At 38.7% G+C, this 23,323-nt stretch overlaps 1 protein-coding gene across 3 annotated transcripts in view; it reads right to left on the minus strand.

Annotated features, from left to right (window-relative positions):
• Nucleotides 1–2,741: 2,741 nt before the first annotated feature.
• The window catches only part of DNAJC13 (DnaJ heat shock protein family (Hsp40) member C13), a 114,511-nt gene continuing 93,929 nt past the window's right edge, over nucleotides 2,742–23,323 (minus strand). Inside the window, exons 46-56 of one of the 3 annotated variants that reach the window (XM_004419367.3) lie at nucleotides 22,698–22,797; nucleotides 20,698–20,772; nucleotides 20,359–20,471; nucleotides 16,281–16,450; nucleotides 16,070–16,112; nucleotides 15,514–15,687; nucleotides 13,733–13,912; nucleotides 13,288–13,428; nucleotides 11,565–11,708; nucleotides 9,194–9,293; nucleotides 2,742–3,600 (exon numbers count right to left, since the gene is read on the minus strand). In XM_004419367.3, the coding sequence (XP_004419424.1) occupies nucleotides 3,494–3,600; nucleotides 9,194–9,293; nucleotides 11,565–11,708; nucleotides 13,288–13,428; nucleotides 13,733–13,912; nucleotides 15,514–15,687; nucleotides 16,070–16,112; nucleotides 16,281–16,450; nucleotides 20,359–20,471; nucleotides 20,698–20,772; nucleotides 22,698–22,797 (1,347 nt within the window). In that variant the 3' untranslated portion in view covers nucleotides 2,742–3,493. The remainder of the gene's footprint in view (nucleotides 3,601–9,193; nucleotides 9,294–11,564; nucleotides 11,709–13,287; nucleotides 13,429–13,732; nucleotides 13,913–15,513; nucleotides 15,688–16,069; nucleotides 16,113–16,280; nucleotides 16,451–20,358; nucleotides 20,472–20,697; nucleotides 20,773–22,697; nucleotides 22,798–23,323) is intronic. The other 2 variants (XM_087430565.1, XM_087430566.1) reach the window with 2 other exon arrangements.

Raw genomic sequence — 23,323 nt, forward strand, 5'->3', positions numbered from 1 at the left:
ATATTTAAAATCTGATTTCATATGGAAATCTGGACTTCCCAGTCTCTGGAGCACGGGAGCATTTGGCACACTGCACCCACTCTCCCCTCAGGAGGCCCTAGGAGGGCCAAGCAGAGGCTGCCCTCCACACACCCACCCACTGGACCTTTGCAGGCCAAGGTTTTAGCCCTGGTCTCTTTACACAGGAACAGACGCTGGAGGCTGGTCACCATTGTTGTCAGCCCTGCTAGAAATCAGCTCCCCAAGGAATTCCGTATTCTCTAGCTGTTTCTATCAACTAACTTCAAACTCTCAATTCTACATTTCATTTTACAATGAGACTGCTTTGATTGTGTAAACAGTCTGTGTTTAGTTTTGGGATGGAACTCTTCATTCAACTCAGTTGTCAGGCATCCTTCTCAATTAGGAAACTCATTTAAGCCATTCTCGGGGTCTTGCCTCTTGGACCTCACCTGCTGGTAAACAGGCAGCAGCTCAAGGGAAAAGATGTTCCGGTGTGTAGGAAATAGATGGTCTTGCTGACCAAAGATTATGGTATATCTGATTTTGGAGCCAAGATGATTACTTTTTAGTTGCAGATTATACAGCAATATGACTACTTTTAAAAACTAATACATTACAAATCACTTTATGTAGATCTAAAAGTCCTTGGAATTTGTTTACCCTATTCCTGATCCCAGGTATAAAGGTAATGAGAAACATTGCTGTTGATAATTGCTGACTTCCACAGCTTACCACCATTATTACCACTACTGTTAAGCCTCACAGTTCCCAGCGTCCTTTCACAGCCAGAGTTAATCCTCACAACAGCCCTGTGAAGGATGGGTTAAGAATTATCAACCGTATTTTATAGACAAGGAAACAAGCTCAAAGGATTTTTGCATTCCTTGCTCACACCCCCTCTGGCCACTAAAAGGAAAGTGCTTGTATCATACAGATACCATGCATGGCACATGGAGGGGCTTCTGGAGAGGCTGGCAAAGTTCTCGACCTAAGTGGTAGTTTAAGGGGTGATTTGCCTTATAATAACTCATTAAACTAATTTGTTCAGTGAGATTTTCTATATCTGTTTTAGTTTATACAAGAAATGTTTTAAAAAACCCTATTTTCTTAGGCACATACAGGTTTTTGAGATTGCTGCTGTCTTAGGATAGTAGCTCAGAACACAGACTTTGGTTTCAAGTACAAGTAGTTTTGATTTCTTACTTTGTTACTTACTAGTTGTGTGACTTTCCATAAGTTGCTTTGCCTCTCTGAGCCCCATATTCTTCACCTGGAAGATGGGAATTATATCACTATCAAACCACTAGGTTTGTTCTGAGGATTAAATGAGGTTATGCATGTATGACACTGTATAAGATGCTTGGCATACAGCATGGGTTCAATAAAGATTAGCTATTATTGGTATTCAAACACCAATGATTGTAGATTAACTTAAATAAGGCCTTAAATATTCTAACTATTCACAATTATATTCTCTTAGTATTTACATATATTACTGTGTTGATCTATGCTCTCCTAAAACACCTACTCCCAAGTTAGCTGTCATAATCTCTTTTCATGAACATATTTTTATGACAAAGTATTGTCTAGAAATTAAAACCCTAGGTATATGTTAAAATGCTTACATGGATGTTTTACTCCATAATCTTTTTTTTTTTTTGTAAGGAAGATCAGCCCTGAGCTAACATCCATGCCAATCCTCCTCTTTTTGCTGAGGAAGACCGGCCCTGAGCTAATATCTATTGCCAGTCCTCCTTGTTTTTCTCCCCAAAGCCACAGTAGATAGTTGTATGTCATAGTCGCACATCCTTCTAGTTGCTGTATGTGGGATGCTGCCTCAGCATGGCCGGACAAGTGGTGCGTCAGTGCACGCCCGGGATCCAAACCCGGGCCGCTAGTAGCGGAGCACACGCACTTAACCGCTAAGCCACGGGGCCGGCCCCTACTCCATAATCTTTGAGAGATGATAAATCTGATGGAAAATTGAATTAGTGATATATGATAGGAATAAGCCTCTATTCTAGCTCTTCTTACACATGAACTGTGGAATAAACTTGGTTATTGCTTTCAAAGACAACTTGGAGGTTTGAGAATTTCTTCATTCAAGAGGTGTCTGTATGTTTTACACGTTTCTATTTTCTTGCAGTTTATGATCACACTAGAAGACTTATGTGCTGAGATCTGTGTTATCCAAAATATCCTCTCTCTCTAAATTTCTCTTCTATTAAAAATACTGGAATTGGGCCGGCTCCGTGGCTTAGCGGTTAAGTGCGCGCGCTCCGATGCTGGCGGCCCGGGTTCGGATCCCGGGCACGCCCCAAGGCACCACTTCTCCGTCCAACCCGAGGCTGAGTCCCACGTACAGCAACTAGAAGGATGTGAACCTATGACATACAACTATCTACTGGGGCTTTGGGGGGAAAAAAATGAATAAATAAAATCTTTAAAAAAAAAAAATACTGGAATTAATGTGTCACATACGTTAAAGTATTTATTAACAGTCGGACCCATTCCTGAATACGGTATGGAAAATAAATGAGATGCTATCTGTTTCTGGAAATTTAGAAGTGGCTGAAATATTAATGAAGGGAGTTAGGAATGATCAGATACGTCAGTGAAGCTGTCTGGGAAGTTGTGAAAGTGAGGTAAAGTCTGTGTTTACTACCACTACTAGATCTGTCTTAGAAATAAAGATACATGAGGTCTTCAAAGGGAAAAATCAGCCTAGAACAAATAAATCTCATTAACAAAGCAGTCAATTCCCTTTATTTTTAAAATTTTATGTACACATATGAATGATCTGTATAATGTACATTCAATATAGAAAGCTTTATATATTTGATAATGTATAGAACATTTCACAATTATACTAATCTCTTACATGACATCTGTTTTTCAATTTTTTTTGCACAAGCTCCTTTTTCATTCCATTTGGTAAAGCCAGCTATACATACCAATGTGTACTGTGAGCTCTCATAAGGTTAATGATTGAGGAGAGGATACCAGTGAAAGGTGCAGGGACAAAACCTAATAGTGTTCGACAGCGGAGGAGGACAGCCACGGAGACTCGATACAGGAGAGGGAAAAACCCTCTTCCAGGAAAAAGTGACTTAGCCCAATTTCTGTAGACTGTAGTTCAACCCCACAGTCACACTAATTCAAAAAAACATTATAAAAACTAGGAAGAGAGTTTTGTCTTTTTGATTCACAGTCTTGTAAACAGATATAAAGGAACAATATGTGCTTACATACATCAAGAAAAAAAATTCTTGTGTACCCACTTAGGTTGATCCACAGAGTGCTTTCTTATAACGTGATACAATTAGAATCACTGACCTTTTTTTCCTAAATAAAAATATATTTATAGAAAAATGAATAACACTGTCATGAAACCAGGAGAAAGGCAGTAAGAGTTTGCTTCAACGTATCAGCTGGAGGAATGTGGACTGAGCCCTGGCCTTTCAGCATTTTCTTGTCTCTCATGAACGTTTCAAGTCTGATAGCCAACATCGCCTGCCTCCTGATCCACGGGAGGCGGCAGGTTAGACATGACTGATGAGGATGCCCCTGCGGTAAGGTAGCCAGCCACTCCAGGTCCTGCAAGAGAGAAAGGAAAATACAAACCTTCTAGAGAACAGTCATGTGAAAACACTGACCTTCACAAAAATGTCAGAACCTAGTCAACTGCCCCATCACAAGAAACTGGTAATCTATTAGAATTATCTAAATGTACAACTAAACCTTAACAAATAGCTACATAGCACCATTTTCACAGTTTGCCTTTACTATATGACAAACTTTAAAATCACTTCAAAATTTATGCTGGACAGTAACACTGGTGTGGAAACATGGGAAAATCTTCCCTTCTCCCATCTGGAAAGTTCGACCTTTCAAAAAATCCTGGGCACTGAAGGAAAGCTATGTCATATTAAAAAATTTTTTTAAAATAAAGGGAACAAACAGAGAAAGAAACTCTACATTCGGTCAGACCATCCAAAGTCATTCTTGATGCAACTCCCAACAAAAACCACTTCTATCCGCATTCAAGTTAACCTATTTTCATTTGGCGCAAAGAAATGCCATTATAACAAGTGACACCAAATGAAAAAGAGTTGCTAAACCAAGGTCTCTGAGAAAGAAAAGGAAGGCTCTGGACATAGGTCAAAACAAGAATGTTATGGGAAAAGATATCAATATTTCACTTTTATATGTCTTCCTTGGTTCTAACAGTCTCTACTGCATGAAAATGCTATATATGCCAACATTTATCAAGATGTGTCGTCCTATGAGCATACAATGGCTTTAGTCCTCTAGTTCATCTTAAACATTGCAGAGACACTTAACTACACCTCAGAATCACTGCACAAACTGTACGAGCACTTGCAAGAGACACTGTAGCATAATACTGCATACTGAGCAATACTTTTAGCTGATATTATAGGAAACAAGGCAAACAGCTACGGAACATTGACGGGTTAGGACTAGAAAGGCAGTGGAAGCAGCATGCATTTAGCAAAATGGTTCTCTACCTGCTTCAGAGAGCTACACAGAAGTTAGCAAGCTGCCTGGCAGAGCGGATCTAAAGCCCGCTCCTGAGGTGAAGGGGGCTGCTGCCAGTTAGAAGGGAAGGAGAGACACCTGAGGGGAAAAAAGAAACGTAAGCAGCAAGGGAAGTTGTGAGAAAGGGCAAACAGCAGAGCAGTTTGATGAAGGCTAAGGCGTAACAGGGACTGACGTAGGACACAATTCAGATTCATCTTGTTTTTCACCTTACAAGCATTTGTATCGAGGATGTGAAATGGCTTGTACCATTGAGGAGACACTGCGTCTAGTGTGTGATTACAGGGCCAGAGACAACTCAGCCTGCGCAAGCTGTAACACACCACCCAGAGCGCCCAGGCACTCAGAACTTGGAACTTATAAGACTTAGAAAAAGGATTTTCCCCTTTTAAGGCACCATGGGCCTGCATCTATCAACCCCTGCCTTCCACCAATCAGGACACCAGGCCTTCCACAGACTGCTCAAAAAAGACCGCTGGGTCAACAAACCCCCTCTGACAAGGCGGTCCAGAGCTACAGCACCGCACTGTTACCAACCTCTCACTCTTTGAACCCTAGGCAGCAGCAAGATTACGAGGAACTATCAAGAAAGTCTCACTAAAGACGTAACCCTTAAGAATTAACCCCTAAACACTCCAGATTGGTATAGTTCCTGAGCATCTCTGACTGTGGGCTCAACTTAGTTCACATCAAACGAGTAGATTATGAGACCAAATCACGAATGCTACACATAGAAAACAGACTAAGGCTGTCGTTCTCAAACTGTGTGTTGAGGCACCCTGGGGCAAATTCATGGGCACGGCTGGATATTTTAAATTTGAGAAACACAGAGACATCTGTTGGACACCATACAAACAACTACTTTCAAGGTGTTTGGACATAACTACTTAATAAAAGTTTAACTATTAAGTATTTCCTTTTTGCCTTGGGGTAGACAAAAAAAAAATCACTAAGATATTAAGGGCACTGTGAACTGAGAAAGTTTGGGAACCCCTGGGTTAAATCTAAATTATGAAATGAGAGGCCTAGAAGGATATCCAGAAGAGACCAAATTCTAGCCCCACCATTTGCCTCTTCCAGGAAAGACAAATCAGTTTCTGTAAATGAAGTCTGAGATGCTCTCTCACTCACACCCCGGCTCTCCTTGAGGACATGTCTGGTTTCTAGGGGCCAAAAGGCACAATCTGGTCATTAGGATGGGATAGAGCAGTTGTATTCTCCAGAGAAAAGTGAGAGGAAACAGTAGGGGCTGCCAGAAATGGGGCATGTGGCAACACTGCGCAAGGCTGTCACTTAAGAATGAGAAAAGATGGAAAATTAACAACGAATTCCACAAAACAGAATTGGCTGCCATGATGGAATAGTGGAAGGAGCATGGGCTTTGATGAAAATGAACATGGGATTCTCAGTGGGGAAAATAAAAAAAGGAAGCCTTACCTTAGCAGTCACTGTTCTACAATAAACTGACATCGACCTTAGGGAATCTTTCCTAACATCACTTACATTGTGTAGTCTTGGACAGGTGTAAAGAGAAAAACAAAACTCTGCAAAGAACTAACTAACTGGTTTGAGGAGAGGCCTAAGAACTGCACCCTCTCTACCTTTAACGGCCTTAGGAAGCCCAATTAACTATCCCACGTGCCTCTAATTAAATAAATATGTATATACAAAGTTCTTCATCTCCAATTCTAGCTCCTAAAAGCATCTTCACCTTGGCCTGCTGGTCTTCCTTTCCCTGTTTTTCCATCTTTCTCTACCGATTTTCTAGGTGAGGTAATTTGAGGATTTTCGCTGCCAAAATTGGTTTTATAGAGCCTTGAGCTTGTCAGCACCAAGCTCTTCTAGAATCTAATAAATGGCTAAGTAATCCAGGGCCCTGGACAATGAGCAACCACAGCTCATCTATATCACAGGTAAAATCCCACTGAGGCACTTTCAGATGAGCATTTATCATAAAACAATGTGCCAGGTGAGAGAACCAGTCTCATCTCAATTTATCAATACTGAGTAATCCTGCCTTAGGACGTTTTTATTTTTACCCCAAATCCTGAATGTAGGACTGAATAACACTTGCTCAGCAGCCAGGGAGAAGAAAATCATAAATGTATTTTCGGTCATTCTCATCCTATTTTGAAACAGTAATTAACTTTCCTTTATCTTTCCCCATCTCCTAAACAAAATCCACTTACTTGCCAAACTCACCCAAAGATACAGTTAGAAGAAAAGGCTGGTGATGTGTGTTCTCACAGCACCTTATTTCATTTGCAAATCAGAGGGGCTAGGTACAATCTGAGTCTTTTCAAGATTGAGGGTAGAGTGGAGTAAATTTAAAATTCCAATTCAAAACAACATTGTATACATTCCATGGAGTTCCACATAACGGGATTTTATCATTATTAGAAGTACCTGCCCCTTTTATCAAACACATGACACACAATACATCAATGGAAAAGCTCAAACACACAAAAACATATGGCAACCCAAGCAATAAGTACACATCAATTCAACTGTCAGTACTTTACCACTTCAAACAGTCCTTTCAAACAGAACAGAGTAGAGCTGATGGGAAAATCTTAAATCTTCTCAAACAACTAACATCTTGACAAAAGAACATCCCAGATTAATGTGCTAAAAATTGGACAATTTCAGGGCCAACACAGCTCAGAGCGAGTCCAGCCTGTCCCATGTTGACACGCCCGCAGGCTTCAGCAACACCAGTCCCTTTCCAGGTCGGGATTTATACCATCTCCCCCTCCACTGGTTTTGTGTGGAACTTGCTGCCTCTTTCTGCCCCTTGAGCCAGCCCTAGGACGTGAAGAAATTCATAAACCCCAGTTTTTCTTCTTCCCTAACACTCTTCCACCTCCCACAGCTCATCAAGGCTGCTTCTCATACCTCACTCAAAAGCCACCCCAGGGATCCAAGTAAAAGAAAAGGCACAGACAGGAACCCTTCCACTCCCTGTACTTTTTCTATAGTTACTAGGGAATTTAGATGGAGGTGAGGACCAAAATGATTTCAAGTCAGTCTAGGTCTCTAAAGATAAATCCCTCTCTCTTCTGTATTCTAACACCAGACCTTTTGGCCCACAGAATGATAGTAAGTCAAGGACCTGCAGTCTTTTATTCCATCAAGTCAAGTCAACAAACACTAAGTACAATGGAGAACAAAGAATTACAAGAGGCCTCCCTGTAGTGAAGCTTATAATCTACATCTTACTATTCTTCAGGGCCAAATTTCAAATAAGTTTGCTCTTAGCCAGAAAAAATAAGGCGGATTTTCCAATCTTAACATCTTTACATACAAAGTAATGAATGTAACACCACAAAAATGTGGTATTATATAAACGTTTGGAAAAGGGGACTAAAGAGGTAAGGCTTTTAGTGTGCCTATAAGAACATACTTAGAAGCTACAGCTTTACCTTAAATTTGAAAGAGAGATATGGGATAGACTAGGACCATATTCTAGGTATGTCTCTCCACAGAAATCATACACGTGGGTTGGAAACGTTAGCAGGGAAATCTATGGCACTCTGGTCTTAATGTACACACATGACTGGCAGCCAAAGCACCACAGGTTTATAAACATTAGGGCACTGCTTATAAATTTTAGTGGATTAATATTAAAGTGGTCACAGTGAAGAAAAAACAGTAGTATCACAACCGAGTCTAAAATTAAAACCAAACAAAACTTTCTCCCAAGTCTCTATTTTTGAATATTCAAGATTTAGTCTCCACGATTTATAAATTTCTATACTAGCATCAGGATTATTAAAACAATCACACTCGTATGAGAAACTTTGGGTAATAATTTTTTTCTTTCAATTTACCTGCATCATCTCTGGTTAGAGGAGAAAGCAGGGCTGACATTTTTTTATATACTACAATTTCAGGCAGATGGCAAGAACCACCTCATATTCTTAAGGTGAATTCCAAACTGAAAACTTTTATACTGGAGACAATATTTCATCTTCAGCATATAACAACAGAATGCTGTACTTTCTTTTTAAACAGAAAGCAATATGAAAACGAGTATTCTAAAGTTATTAGGCAATTAGTGTGTCAACTGGACAAATGTCCTGAGCTTCACAAGTATATTATCTTTTGATCCCTAAGCAGTAAAACATCCTTTCCTTTATGGTACCCACATATTTCCTCCCAAGAAAGGACAAACCCTAAATACCTGGCAAATCACTGGAAACTCAGAAGAAAAATATTTCACATGAGTATACATATTTAGAACTTCAATCCGTTATTATGACAGAAATAGAATGATGCTATCACGTTTCTGATACTGGCATTTCCGAGTAGATATTTCTCCACTCTTTTTACATATTCACGATAAACACTTATACAGCCATGCTCCAAATATAACATACGACACCACTAATGAATTGGATCAAAACAGCAGAGTCCATGTTGCAGTCAGCACACAGTCAACACAACAGCAGTTCACACGCTGCTCAGGGCTAATATCAGAGGTCTAGTGCATGTCCACAGCACCTTCAAACCAGGTGACCAGCAGCCTAAGAAAACCCTCTAAACGCTATTTTCAGTCTAGTCAGGGCAAAAGGAAGGTCTAAGTGGCTTCTGCTGTATGTCTTAGGGTAACCAATTAGGTGTGGTTTACCTGTGAGGTATCCTGCTGTTTGTGACTCAGAAATAAACAAATCATGTTTCTGATCTTTGAAGGCACTCCAGACTGAAGAGCGAGAAAGGATTTCATTCACCTAGGGAAGTAAAGCAAACTCTGTAAACATAAATAACTTAAGGCGTGGAAGATGGAACTCAAGAGAAAAAGCAAACTTCCAAGACAGAAGGAAGAAAGCCAGCTGAGGAAAGATCCAAGATGAACAAGACCTACATTCATCACACACCCTACACCAGGCACAGCCCATTAAACCAGACCCAGAAAAGCCTCTAAGTCAAGTCTTCTCTCTAAACTTGGACTCTATTATTTGAACCTACACAATTTACTGACCTGTATGTGATTTGGGCAGGAAGGTTTGCCTGTGATAGTAATAACTGGCTGACAGTGTGGTGTGGGCTCACGAAGCATTCCTAAGGAAGGCGTTTGAGGAGAAGATGCTGCAAACTCAAGCTAAAACTTAAAGCAGTCTTTCAAATTATGGGTTGTAACCTGTTAGAAGTTTATGAAACTGATTAAGAGGGTTGTGATCGACATGCTTGAGAAAATAAAACAGGTGACTCTAGAAAGCATCAGAATATCACAGGTAAAATGGGTACATATTGTTCTGTGATATATACACATACATGAGAATAAACAACAGCTGTGTGTAAATGTGCACTGGACTAAGATGAAAGACATACTTCTATGTGACACAGATAAAAAAAAGTTAAGGAAATTACAACTTAGAGGATATCTTTTGCATATCAATGTTCAGATCAAGTATTTACTGTGCACCTTGTACATGTCATGCACAGTGGACACTAAGATGAGAAAGACAGTCTCTGTCTGTGAAGTGCTGACAGTCTAGTAGGGGAGACAGATGGTGCCAGATAACTTAGCGGTAAGCATTAAAGTAGAGATATACATGGGGGCCGCGAGAGTCCAAGAGACTCCCTGTCCCAACCGTGGAAAGAAGCACTAGTGGAAGTGATTAGCTGTGAAGGTGGTAGAGAGTTCCTATTTTGGAAACTATCATACCTCTTTCTTCCCCTTGGGAGAGGAAGGTGGGTAACTTTGCTAATTTCATCAACAGGAACCCTGAGGCAAGTTGGGGGGAAGACAACCGCCTGCACATGATACACAGGAGTGCCTTTGCTTGGCAGTCAGAACACTCACAGGAAAAACCCCACAAAATACTTTATTAAACACATAGTTAATGACTGCAGCAACACATGCTCTCTCTTTAATATCACTTTAAACTGTCCAGATGATGATACTGATAGAATGGACAATAGCATAAAAAATGTTGTTTTACTTGGAACACAGACACACAGTGGATTCACTAAAGGAAAGCTTTAAGTCAATTTAAACCTACAAAAGAAGATTAGGAGGTAGAAACAATCCAAATGTCCATCAACGGATGAACAGATAAATTGTGGCATATACATACAATGGAATATTATTCAGCCCTAAAAAGGAATGAAGCATTATTGATACATGGTACAACATGGATGAACCTCAAAAACATGCTAAGTGACAGAAGCCAGACACAAAAGGTCACATATTGTATGATTCCATTTATATGAAATATCCAGAATAGGTGAATTCATAGAAAACAGAGTGGTGGTTGCCAGAGGCAGTGGTGGTGGTGGGGGAATAAGGAGTAACTGCTTAAGGGGTATAGAGTTTCCTTTTGGGAACTAGATAAGGTGGTGATTACACAACATTGTTAATGCACTAAATGCCAATTAACTGTTCACTTTAAAATGGTTAATTTTATGTTAAGATAAATTTCACCTCAGTAACAAAAAGAGAGAAAGCATTAGTGGACAGGGCTGTACACTAACACTGAATGAGGATCTCCTCAGAAGCAACATTAAAAATAAAACCAAAGAGGAAATTGAATTACTGAACTGGCTTGAAGTCAGCACAGGCATGCAGCTGAAACACATTAATAGATATCTAAGTCACAACAAAAAGGAAACCAACACTTTCTAAGTGCTAATAAAGAAAGGAGATGAAACTAAAATGACGTGCATTATGGGATGGTTAATGAATGTGGTTCTCACTATCCAACAACTCCTAGACCTGAAAGTCAATCTTAACCAGCACTAAATACTCAATATTCTTCAATGCTGAAGAATTCTGGCATTTTTCTTCCTGAAATGTACCACATGCTACCACTATCCTGGGTGACTATTTGAGCATACAGTTCGTGTTCTTTCACTGGCTAGGAGGCAGCTATGTTAGTCCATTCTTGGTCTTGGGATCTGCTCCAGTTACAGCCAATAGAACCACACCTGTAAATGGAACCCTTGGCTTTGAGCATACTTGTAAGTGGCAGATCAAAGTTACCTCTGTGCAGACTCACCTGTTCTCCATGCTGCAGGCTTCGAGTCATTGCCTTGAGAGCTTTAACAATCTGAGCCTTAGTGGCTGCTGGGTTGTCCAGATTTTCAAGGCCAATGCCTTCGAGTAATTTTAAGAGGTATGGGACCAAATCTGCTTTCAGCGCCTAGAAAAGAATAAAGCATACATATATGCTGAAAAAAACCTAACAATCCACTGAAGAAATAATTTCACCCCCAGGACCATACCGGGAAGAGGACAACCTACTTTTTTATTTATTCTGCCAAATGCAGATTTTTTTTAGTTGTCTAATAATAATGACATTCTTAATGAGACTTGATTCCGTGCCATCAGCTGTTCTAAATGCTACACATTGATTATTTTATTTAATCCAACACCCAATCATGTAGGCACAATTAATACTGATGGAAAAATCAACGCATGGAGGGCGAAACATGTTGACAGTCACAGAGCTAGGCAGTGATGGAATTTGCATCTGGACTTAACAAAGTGCAGAATCTGAGCTTTTAGCCACTATACTGGGCTGCCTCCTCTAAGGACACTATACTAACTGACAACAATATTTGAAATATCTTAATATTTTTTGCACATTTTCTTAAATCAACCTTTGCATTCACCATACGTTTCCTATCAGCCTAATAAAAGCTAAATAATACTCTGGTATCATACAATTTTCACTGCCCACTCTGAAACTCAAAGGGAAGAGGTGGAAGTAACTAACATTTAGTGGGTGTACCTCTTTTCACAGATATTATTCTCACAACAACCCAGTGAGGTAGTCATAACTTTATTTTACAGATGAGGAATCTGAGCACTGTAAGGTTACATTTCATGCCTGAGGTCACAGAGACATCAAGTGGTGGAACTAGTTCATGTTTTTTCCAATACAACTCCACCCCTTCTCGCCCCCCTACTGAAGCCAATTATAAGTTTGAACCTCAGAGTATCCAATTATCTCCTTGAGATGTACCCAATACTTCTAACCGCCTAAATGAGGGGTGGAGGTGGCGGTGGGGGGGGCGTGTTGGGGAGAGGAGATATGAGAGGAAAAGAGGCTGGAAGAATAGAAGGGCCAGAAAAAAGAAATGAAGGGCCTTATATTCAGGCTAAGGATGTCAGCTGTCACTTTGTCATCTAGCAGGTAATGGGAAACTACTGAAGAGTTAAGATGAAGAGTGACTCAATTATATTTAAGAGTTATATTTTAGAAAGTTCACTTTCACAATGATTTTGAAATTTATTGTATGCTTTTTGTTCCTTCAGGTCTGTCTACTCTACATTGGTACCCATCAAGTCTTATTTTCATTAGGTGGGTAGTCTCTTTGAAAAGGACAATAAAAATATTGGCATGTTTCTTAAAAACGACTTAAGAAACAAAGGAATGAATAAACAGAAGGAATCTTTCCAAAGAGGATGAAGTAAATTTTAGAAAGCAAGCTAAGGATAAACACTTAGTAGATAAACAAAATTTAAAATTTAAATATCACAAAAGTACTTTGACATTGCTAAGATTTTTGGCAGCTGGCCCACCTTTCTCTGTGCACATATACACGTGTGCCTGTGTGTGTGTGTATAAAATATAAAATCATGCATACACAAACTCACAAATTACCTGTCTGCCAAACCTAAGTGAGGGAAACCAAATCAGTTCTACATAACTGAAAATCTATTTGTCTGGTATGCTTGCTTTCCTAAAATAGTGCTGAATCTAGAAAGTCACTTACTTGCACTACTAATTCACTCTGCTCCTTCTGAAACATTCGATTAATTGCTTCACAGGCTAGACCAACAGTATCTGGTCGCTTTTTCATTCCATTCATCAGTGGGCCAATGGTTTCTAAAGATGCCATGGCTCGAACACACAGCTAGGTGCCCCAAAAGAGAAAGTTACTTGTAGAATAGCAATATTTTATATAGCACAATAAATACCATAATAATAAAACATATGAAAAACCTACACTCAGTTCAAGTTTAATAATGAACTGAGTCAAACTCAGTCTCCTATTAATTATATCATTAAACTGACTTAAGAATTGTTATAATACCATGTGGTTCATATGCAGAAAGGCACACGGTAGGAAGGGGATTTATAATGCAATGTACATTAGTCAGAAGAAGGAGCATAGACAAATTCTAGAGCTATAAGCTACTAAATGGATTCATCAATACCTCGTTTTCAGACAAGGCATGGATAACCCGAATGGCACTCTTAGGAATGGCATTGTTCCTATGATTCATCGCCTGGATAACTTTGGGAAGATGGCCCAATGGTGGGACCTGATCAGCCAGCTGAGGCTGTGCATTGAAGAGACATACTGTTGCCGTTGTCAAAGTTTCCAGAGTTTCTCCCTGAAGGGTGTAAAGCAAGCAAACAAACAAACAAACTATAAAATACCGATAAAGTCCTAAACATCTTTGGCAATTATTTGGTGTTCAAAACCAAGGATCCACAAATTCTAAGTGCTGATACTTGAAAACCAATTCACAAATCCCAACAGAACAACTTCTCTGTCTTGATAAAAGGTATTACTTTAAAAAAAATTTAAGAATGTGATATCTTAATCTAAGCAGCCTGTTACCGGGCAAGGTCACATCACATTTCTGTTGCAGGTTTAAGAGATCATCTCCCAAGATATTACTAGAATTTTAAGATAATGTTATAGAAATGTCAGTATCAGAGAACATCAATAATTCAGGCAAATGCAGAAGTAGTAAAATGTTTCCCCCACTTCTATTAAAAATCCTACTATTTAACGTGTCTGGCTACCATAATGCACTTTCTATTGTGGATAATGGATTGCAAAGACCTATAACTTATACCATTATATGCAGATATATATATCCGTAACATAAGGCATCTTAAATGGACATGGAAACTCGGATGTGCCCAAAAAGGAAGGTGATATAGGAGGAAAATTCTCTGTGTTTTTGCCTTTCGAAGTTTCTACTTTTTGAGGATTTCATTTTTTAAGCAAACTATGTATGCAGTAAAAACCCTAGTAAAGAGAAAACATGACTATGGAGAGAGACATATGTAAATACCTAGCATACTAATATTTTTTTAAAAGTTTTGCTAAGCTAATGACAGTAACTAATAATTTCTAAGTACTCGACATGCACCAGACATTATGCCAAGGACTCCATAGATATCAAAACTCATTAAAACCTCAGCCGTAGGCGCAGATGCTGTGATCATTCTATAAATGAGGCAACCGAGGCACAGTCATTGGGTATTGCCCGAGGTCACAGAGCTAGTCAGGGGTGGAGCCGGTGTGGGGTCCAGGACCATCTAATAACACAGCTTGGACTCTGAATCACGTCAACCTACAGCCAGCCTGTTTAATCCAACAGCAATCATGTACCTCAATTACTGTCAATCTAAAGGTTCAGATAACAAAGGTTATTTGGGGTTTCTGACTTGCCAAACCAAGACCAAGGCTACTTTCTCACTCACTCCTGCTTTCCTGGTAGCCTTCAGCTTTGAGCATAGGTAACAGGGTACACCCATGTAGTTACTACTCTCCTGTCTATTTCTTTAACTAGGGTCATCCCTGCCATAGATAGAAAGCTGAGTGAAGAACATGTCCTAGCAGGACACACTTCCATTTAGATTTCTACACTGAACATTTAGCTTTCTCCTTAAAATTATAGAATCATTGAAAATGGGGTGCCAGAAACCTTTCAGAGCTTCCATAATTGTGAGAAATAGCATCCTCTTAATATAGACACCTCCAACTTTGGTTCAGAAATAACCATTTTACTAAGGAGTTTCACTTTTAAACATGCCCCAAACAAAGATGAACAGACATATTTGAGTTTAAATGTGGCTGCTATATTGAAAGAGGTAGCCAATTCTTAATACGTGGTCAATAAGGATGGTGTTCTAAAAGAAACACTATCAGTATATTTAGCGAACTATTTGAAATGTTTTGCTGATGGCTGAAGCTTACATGAGGATTATTCTTCTCCAGGAGCTCAGTTAATTTTTCTAGTAGTGCAACAAGAAATTCTCTAGGCTTTCTTAGAACCCAAGCTGGTTGTGCAATAAAGATTCTCAAGAAAACTCCTCCAACAGCAAGTTCACCCTCTGCTTCGCCAAATACCATGGCAAAATCTTCAGGTAACTTTAAATAGAGAAAGAACCATAGTCAAGTCACTTAATCATTAGTTGTACATTAAACAAGAAACAGAAACCCTATTAAAGAAATGTTTATGAAATTAACTAGTGCTTAGTCATTAATATAATCAAATCATAATTATTATGTTTTATTTCCTCTTAATAAAATTTGGAAAAGGTGCTTGATTAGTTACTTATTTCAAAAGTGAGTATTCCTACTTTTATCTTTAAGACTTGATTTTCCAGGGGAAGATCTAAGTGTCTTAATGACCAACTATCTAATAAGTTGGCATTAAACTGATTCAACAGGACTTAAAAAAAAAACAACAAATCGACAAAAAATACAGCAGAATGTAAAATTCTTTCTTCTGAATAAAAGTATATTTTACCTTCCAGTTTACATCAGGGTTGTCTCGCTGATTTTTAAAGTGCCTTGGGGAAAAAAGGGGGGGAAGGGAAATATCAAACTTCAGTCACAAGAGATACTTCGATTAGCCTTCAGAATAAGTCTTAGAGAGGTGACAGACAACGTGGGAAACGTTTGCCCTTCCCAGTGATTCTTCCTGGAGGCCCTAAGTTATTACATGTGTCTTTACTTACTCTAGCATCATTTCTCTAACTGTTGTGGACACTTTATCTCTGGAACTATCATTCCAAATTAACTCGGGATTTTCATGAGTTCCTTCAAAAATATGTACAGCGGCTTCAGGGTTGTCTCTCATGGCATCCATGAAAACGCTTGGTAGAAATTTCATTAATATAATTCGAACCTATGTGAGGAGGTTTGAGAAAGAAAAAAAACCTATTGGAAACATCTTAATATTTGGTTTATTTCACATTTCTCTAAGATGGAATATTGCTGTCATTTGTGTCATGGCTGATGTGGGCCATAACTATCATCCATAAGCTCTGGAGTGGGCGAACAGATAAACCTTGGTTATATAAAGATAACTCGAACAAGACTCCCTACAAACTGCTCCTACTTACCCACCCAGTTTCATCTCCATTCTCTGCCTCAAATTTAAGAAACTTTAAGAAATTCAGTATCACCGGTGTGTAAAGTCCCCAGAACACACCCCACTGGATCATGACTGGCACATGCTGCTCCCTCTTCCCCGAATGCCCTTAGCTGGCCTGTCCCTCCAACTCTCCCTCATGCCCTCCACTCTTGCATATAAATTTTTCTCATGCTACCTTTGTGTCTTACAAGTATTTTTTAGCACATTTCTTTTGTTGTACTATGTTTTATATTATACTGTACCTTTTTCCAAAAAGGATTTAAAAAGCAGCTTCAAAAAAAATACAACCAACAAATACATACACATAAACTGAAAATTAGTGTGAGGCATAAGAACAAAGGGAAAATGAAGGTTGGGAAAGTAAGTTTTTTCCCTCGAGTCTTCACGTAGTTTTCTCTCCTTCAGTGTCAATTAAGTCCATGCTCAAATCTCATCTATGGAAACCTTCCCTGGCCCAGTCTGTCTTGCTCATTGCTTGTATTCTCAGCCCCTGGCTCACAGCAGTTACTCAAAAACTTACTTAAATGAATGAGAGTAATACGAAGTCAGTACACATAGGAGACATCAACAGCCCTGTATAGTTGCTAATGATATACTACAAATTTAGCTCTGAATTTCCTAGCAGCCAATGAACTAAAGGAAACAACGTCAGTTACATGGTAGAGAGCATCTGTACAACAGGAAGTATGTCAGTTTTCTTGGTCATGACAGAATTCAAATAGGAAGTGATCACTCACCGGTGTGCACATTATTAAACGTTTAAGTAAAACAATTTACATAATGCAAATTCTTTGGCCATAAGCCTTCCAAGTTATGTCCAGGTTACTCAGCTATTCTAGAACAGGCGTTGCCAAACCTGGCCTGCCGCCTATTTTTGTATATAATTTTACTGGAACACAGCCATACACATTTGTGCAGTTACTGTCTGTGGCTGTTTTCCTGTTAAAATGGCAGAGTTGAGGATTTCTGACAGAGATCATACGACCCATAAAGGATAAAATATTTACTATATGCCCCTTTATAGAAAAAGTTTACTAGCCCCACCCTTACTTCACACCATGTACAAAAATTAACTCAAATGGATCTGAGACATAAATAGAAGAGCTAAAACTAAAAAACTCTTAGGAAAAAACATAGGCATAGTCTTTTGTACCTTGAATTAGGCAATGGTTTCTTAGATATGACATCAAAAGCACAAGCTACAAAAGATAGATTGGACTTCAACAAAATTAAAAACTTTTGTGTTTCAAAAGACATCATCAAGAAAGTAGAAGGACATCCACAGAACGGGAGAAAATATTTGCAAATCATATATCTGATAAGGAATTGGTATCTAGAATATATAAAGAACAATTACAACTCAGTAGTAAAAAGATAATCCAATTGAAAAATGAGCAAAGGATGTGAATAGACATTTCTCTAAAAAAGATGTATAAATGGCCAATAAGCACATGAAAAGATATTCAACATCATTAACCACCAGGGATGCAAATCAAAACCATGAGATACCACTTCATACCCATCAGGATGGCTATAACCAAAAAAGATATGTAACACGTGTTAGAGAAGATGTGGAGAAATTAGACACTTCACGCACTGCTGTTGGGAATGTAAAATGGTGTAGCCACTGTGGAAAACAGTCTGACAATTCCTTGAAAAGTTAAAGGTAGTGTTACCATATGATCCAGAAATTCTACTCTCAGAGAAATAAAAATACATATCCACACAAAAACTTGGACACAAATGTTCATCAGTAGCATTATTCAGAATAGCCAAAGAGTAGACACAATCCACATGCCCATCAACTGATAGAGAAACAAAATGTGGTATATCTATACAATGGAATATGACTTGGCAATTAAAAGGAATGAAGTACTGATACTTGTTACAACATGGAGGAACTTTGAAAACATTACACTAAGGGCCGGCCCTGTGGCTTAGCGGTTGAGTGCGCGCGCTTCGCTGCTGGCGGCCCGGGTTCAGATCCCGGGCGCGCACCGCTTCTCCGGCCATGCTGAGGCCGCGTCCCACATACAGCAACTGGAAGGATGTGCAGCTATGACATACAACTATCTACTGGGGCTTTGGGGGGAAAAAATAAATAAATAAAATCTTTAAAAAAAAAAAAAAAAAGAAAACATTACACTAAGTAACAGAAGCCAGTCAGAAAGGACCACATATTGTATGATTCCATTTATATGAAATGCCCAAAACAGGCAAATCTATAGAGATAGAAAGTAGGTTAGTGGTTGCCAGGTGCTGGGAGGAGGGGAAATGGGGAGTGACTGCTAAAGGGAATGGGTTTTTCTCATGGACTGATGAAAATGTTCTAAAATTGATTGTGGTCGCCTAATCTGTGAAAATAATGAAACCATTGATTTGTACATGTTACACGTGTGAATTGCATGGTATGTCAATTAATCTCAATAAAGCCTTTAACAACAAAAAAAGAGTTTACTGACTCCAGTTCTAGAATCTCTTGCTGCAAATCATTCAATTAAGGAGCTGATACTTGTATTTTTGCTATACAGAAAATTTAAGTGTAAATATATTCACCTTGATAAAATTTGTCCCTCATGTATTGTAAAGGTCAAAATATTACTGAAGAGCTCGAAGTCAATTCTAATACATATTTATTTTAAACATCTAAAACATTATTTGAAACATAATATTAGATATTATAATCGCACCCCACCTAACTCTACCTTTAAGAAAACTCAATATTAAATATCAATATTCATACTTTTATGGACCCTTTCTATAGTCATCCAAACGTAATCTCCCTCATATCTCATCAACCCTGCTGAAGACAGACTGTTAACCTTATTCCCAAAGTAAAACTATTTCAGGTCCTTTGACACATTCTCAATACCTAGATTGAGAGAAACGGCAAGAAAAAAACAACTGAATCCAGCTTGTTTTACTGATGTAAAATCAGACTCTGGAAGTGGAGGCCTTATTTCAAGGTACCCCCAAATGTCTCTAAGGTGCTGCTTGGCAGGCTGGCACAGAAAATGTCTCAGTGAGCACTACTTCTTGCGAAACTGATTTAATACAGAAGAAGGGGACTTTGATTACATCTGTGTGTGGATGGAATTCTATTTAAAAGTACTGTTTTAACAGGTTCTTGCTCTGCAAACTGGACCATGGTTCCAGAGACCTCTAGATTCTGAATGAAAGATTTCCCTGCAGAGTGGTGTAGGTGCCATTACACTCACATGCCTGTATGGCCTTACCTCTCCGAGGGTCGTGTAACCTTACGAACACAGAGGTGGAATATATAAGGACACAGATCACCATCTCCTTCACTAGCTACTTCCACAGGCCAATTCTCGCAGTGTGCAAGTCTAACGTAACCTAACTATCTTCTCACATGAGCTAAGTATACTTTTGTTCTCTCTTCAAGGGAGATGAACAGTTTATCGCCATAATCCAAACACTCTTAAGATTTCTCAATTCCAGTGCAGCCTTCCCCAACTATAATTTTTCTCAAACTAGTAATATATAGGAATGATTTCAGGTATGTCAATCTTTCAACTTTCACATCAAATCATTTCCTTATCCTCACCATCTCAGACTTTGGCAAACTTCATGAAATCAGTATCAAAGTAATAAAGCTTTAATAGTTAATTTCTTTTTCAGAATCTATTTGTGCTCACCTTTGGACCTATTAGTTTATCTGCTGTCATTTTCGCAAAAAGTTCTGCAGTTTGGGCTCGAACCTGTGGATGTGTTGAATTGCAGAACATATCTAGTAAATAAATCAAAGCTCCTACGAAGGAAAAAAAGAATTAGTGTTTATACTATACATAAAGAATATGACTATTCTAATCAGTAGAATTCATTTTCAACCTTACTTCAACTCAATACAATTGGATGTTCTTAAAACTGTAAGTCTTCCAAAGTATTCTTCTAGTTTATCAGACTGTACCAAGTAGCTCAAAATAAGCTTCGTCATTATCGAGCACGACTGGATGAGAAAGCACTCTATACATTACCTTTTGCCATTGCTTCTTTGATTATTTTCGTACTTGATGTCAAAGCATAAAGAGTTTCCAGAACAAGCTGACGACCTGCAGAGTAAAAGACATTTCAAGGAACGAATCATCACATTAGCTTACATTTTCTGGGCATCAACTCTGTGCCAGGTACTGAACTACTGTTCTACACAGGGTATCATACTTCAATCTTCACAATAACTGGAGAGACATGATTATGGCCTTGTTATGAATGAGGAAGCAGAGGCCCAGTTTAACCAGTCCACAGTTTCATAGCTAGTGGGTGGTACAGCTGGATTTTGTACAGAAGTCTGTCTGACTCCAAAGCCCACACTCGTAATCACTATGCCATACTGTCTTCCTACCTCACTGTTCACTGCACAGACAAAATCTTGTCATTTCCTGACACCCCGAGGACACTCTGATCAGGCATCTAAGATTTTTATTGTCTTGGAGAAATGAATAGGAAGAGGCAGTTGCAAGACACTGTTCCAATCTAAGATATAATAGCATCCTTCTGGACAGTCTGTGCACCTCTCACTCCTTGTCATGGAAGTATACTGGGCTACTGACCTCTACTCTTCCAGAGTCAAATGGCAATGACAGACAGGTGAACAAAGGAGTAAGAGGTGGCAAAAAGGGTGGAGGCTGCCAAGTATTAGGCTGAGACTAAACAATAACAAAGGCTGGTAGCTGCACAGGGCTAAGTTAACATGCAGGAGAACAAACATTCAAAAGGAGATTCCTGAGAAGCAACGATACTTCACTGAAAACCCACCACTGTTCTAAACATAGTTTCAAAGGAAAATAGTCTTTGGAGGGGAAAGAGGAAGGTTAAAAGCTTTATGTATTTAATATCCCTTAGCAAACTGTGCAAGACAGATAATTTAGTCTAAAATATAAATGACAGCAGAGTAGGTTGAGATGGCTAGACGTCAACTACGTTACCTATAAGATTAAAATACTGACTGGACTGTATATATAAATCAGATATAAATATAAAATTACACGTTCAAACTACAACTTCTGTAACATTCTTTATGTCATCAATCAGTTCAATTTTGCATTGTTTGAAGCCTCACAAAGCTACTGAAATCCAATATAAAAAGAAAAACCAACTAAGGTTGTAGGGATGATAAAAATATAATCTTCAAATGACTTTCAAAAGTTGTCATTTTAAAGAGCTATTTCAGACATGTCATTTACTAAAGAAAAGAAAATTATTCAGTGGAAATTCAATTCCATTCAATTCACTCAACATAAAAGAAACACCTAACACGTGCAAGGCCCTGGGGCATAAAATGAATGAGACAGGTCTGCTCTCAAGGAGGTGGACAGCTGCAAAGCCAAGATTAACACAACTTCCAAGGGGCTGGCAAAGGAGACTGAGCAACGCATCCTGACAGTGGTGAAGTTGGAGTTATAGTGCAATCGCCTTTGAAAAGCAACCTCTAGGTTGATTCTAGCACAACTGCACACTGTTATGCTAGACAACTGTAGAGTTTATAAGGAGCCTATATTAGTGCAGGCTGTATTCAAGAAATCAGGTCGGTGTATATTTTTAAATTGATCGCATCTCAGTGGTAACAGGCTATCAGCATCAAATCGGTAAAGGACAAGTAATGCAGGATTGAACTCTAAGCTGAACACAAGGCGATTTTTATCTTAAGCATTTTTTCTATCAACCCATTGTTTTTTTAATAAACTATGAAATATTAGTCAATTCAATTACTCATGTGTAGCTTATACTCAGCAAATGAAAATCCTAGGTTATCTTCCTTTGCTTTTAGACCTCTCTCATAGGAAATGCAAAATAATTTTATTAACTTATGTAAAACATAACTAGGAAGACAAATCTAATGTAAGAATAACACTTAAAATATTCCAAAACTAAACATGGATAACATTATGTGAGAGGTTTTGTATCATCTGTGTAACCGCTCCCCTCTATGGGTTGGCTGTGCTGTGGTTTACAAAATTCTATTCGTGATTATACGTACTTGATGGCAATGAATGTAGAAGAGCCAATAAATTGGATAAAACCATTGATTCAGCAATATTGTTGACACAATCTTGGTTCGATGTCACTATATTCACAACCTGAAAATTAATCAACAGGATATTAAGAGTTTTGGAAATAATTTTGGACCTAAATCAAATTAAATCAAATTATTCAGACCTAAATAAATTTAAAGCTTCACAAAAGTGAGAACAATGTTTGGAGGATAAAACATTTAATTTTTTAAAGAATTTAATTTTTAAAGATTGGCTTTATTACTTTGATCTTTTGAGAAATAATAAAAAATGTGAATGTTCATGTATGTGTTATGTACATTAGCTTCCTATTAATTTATAATTTTATTTATTTATTTATTTTTCCCCCCAAAGCCCCAGTAGATAGTTGTATGTCATAGTTGCACATCCTTCTAGTTGCTGTATGTGGGACACGGCCTCAGCATGGCCGGAGAAGCGGTGTGTCGGTGCGTGCCCAGGATCTGAACCCGGGCCGCCAGCAGCAGAGCGCGCACACTTAACCGCTCAGCCATGGGGCCGGCCCAGCTTCCTATTAATTTAGAGGTAAGAATAAATATAATGATCTAACAAACATTTTAGCACCAATTCATAA

This window comes from Ceratotherium simum, chromosome 5, assembly GCF_057802395.1.
Source record: "Ceratotherium simum simum isolate JZ-2026a chromosome 5, ASM5780239v1, whole genome shotgun sequence".
In the NCBI taxonomy this organism is placed as follows: Eukaryota; Metazoa; Chordata; class Mammalia; order Perissodactyla; family Rhinocerotidae; genus Ceratotherium; species Ceratotherium simum.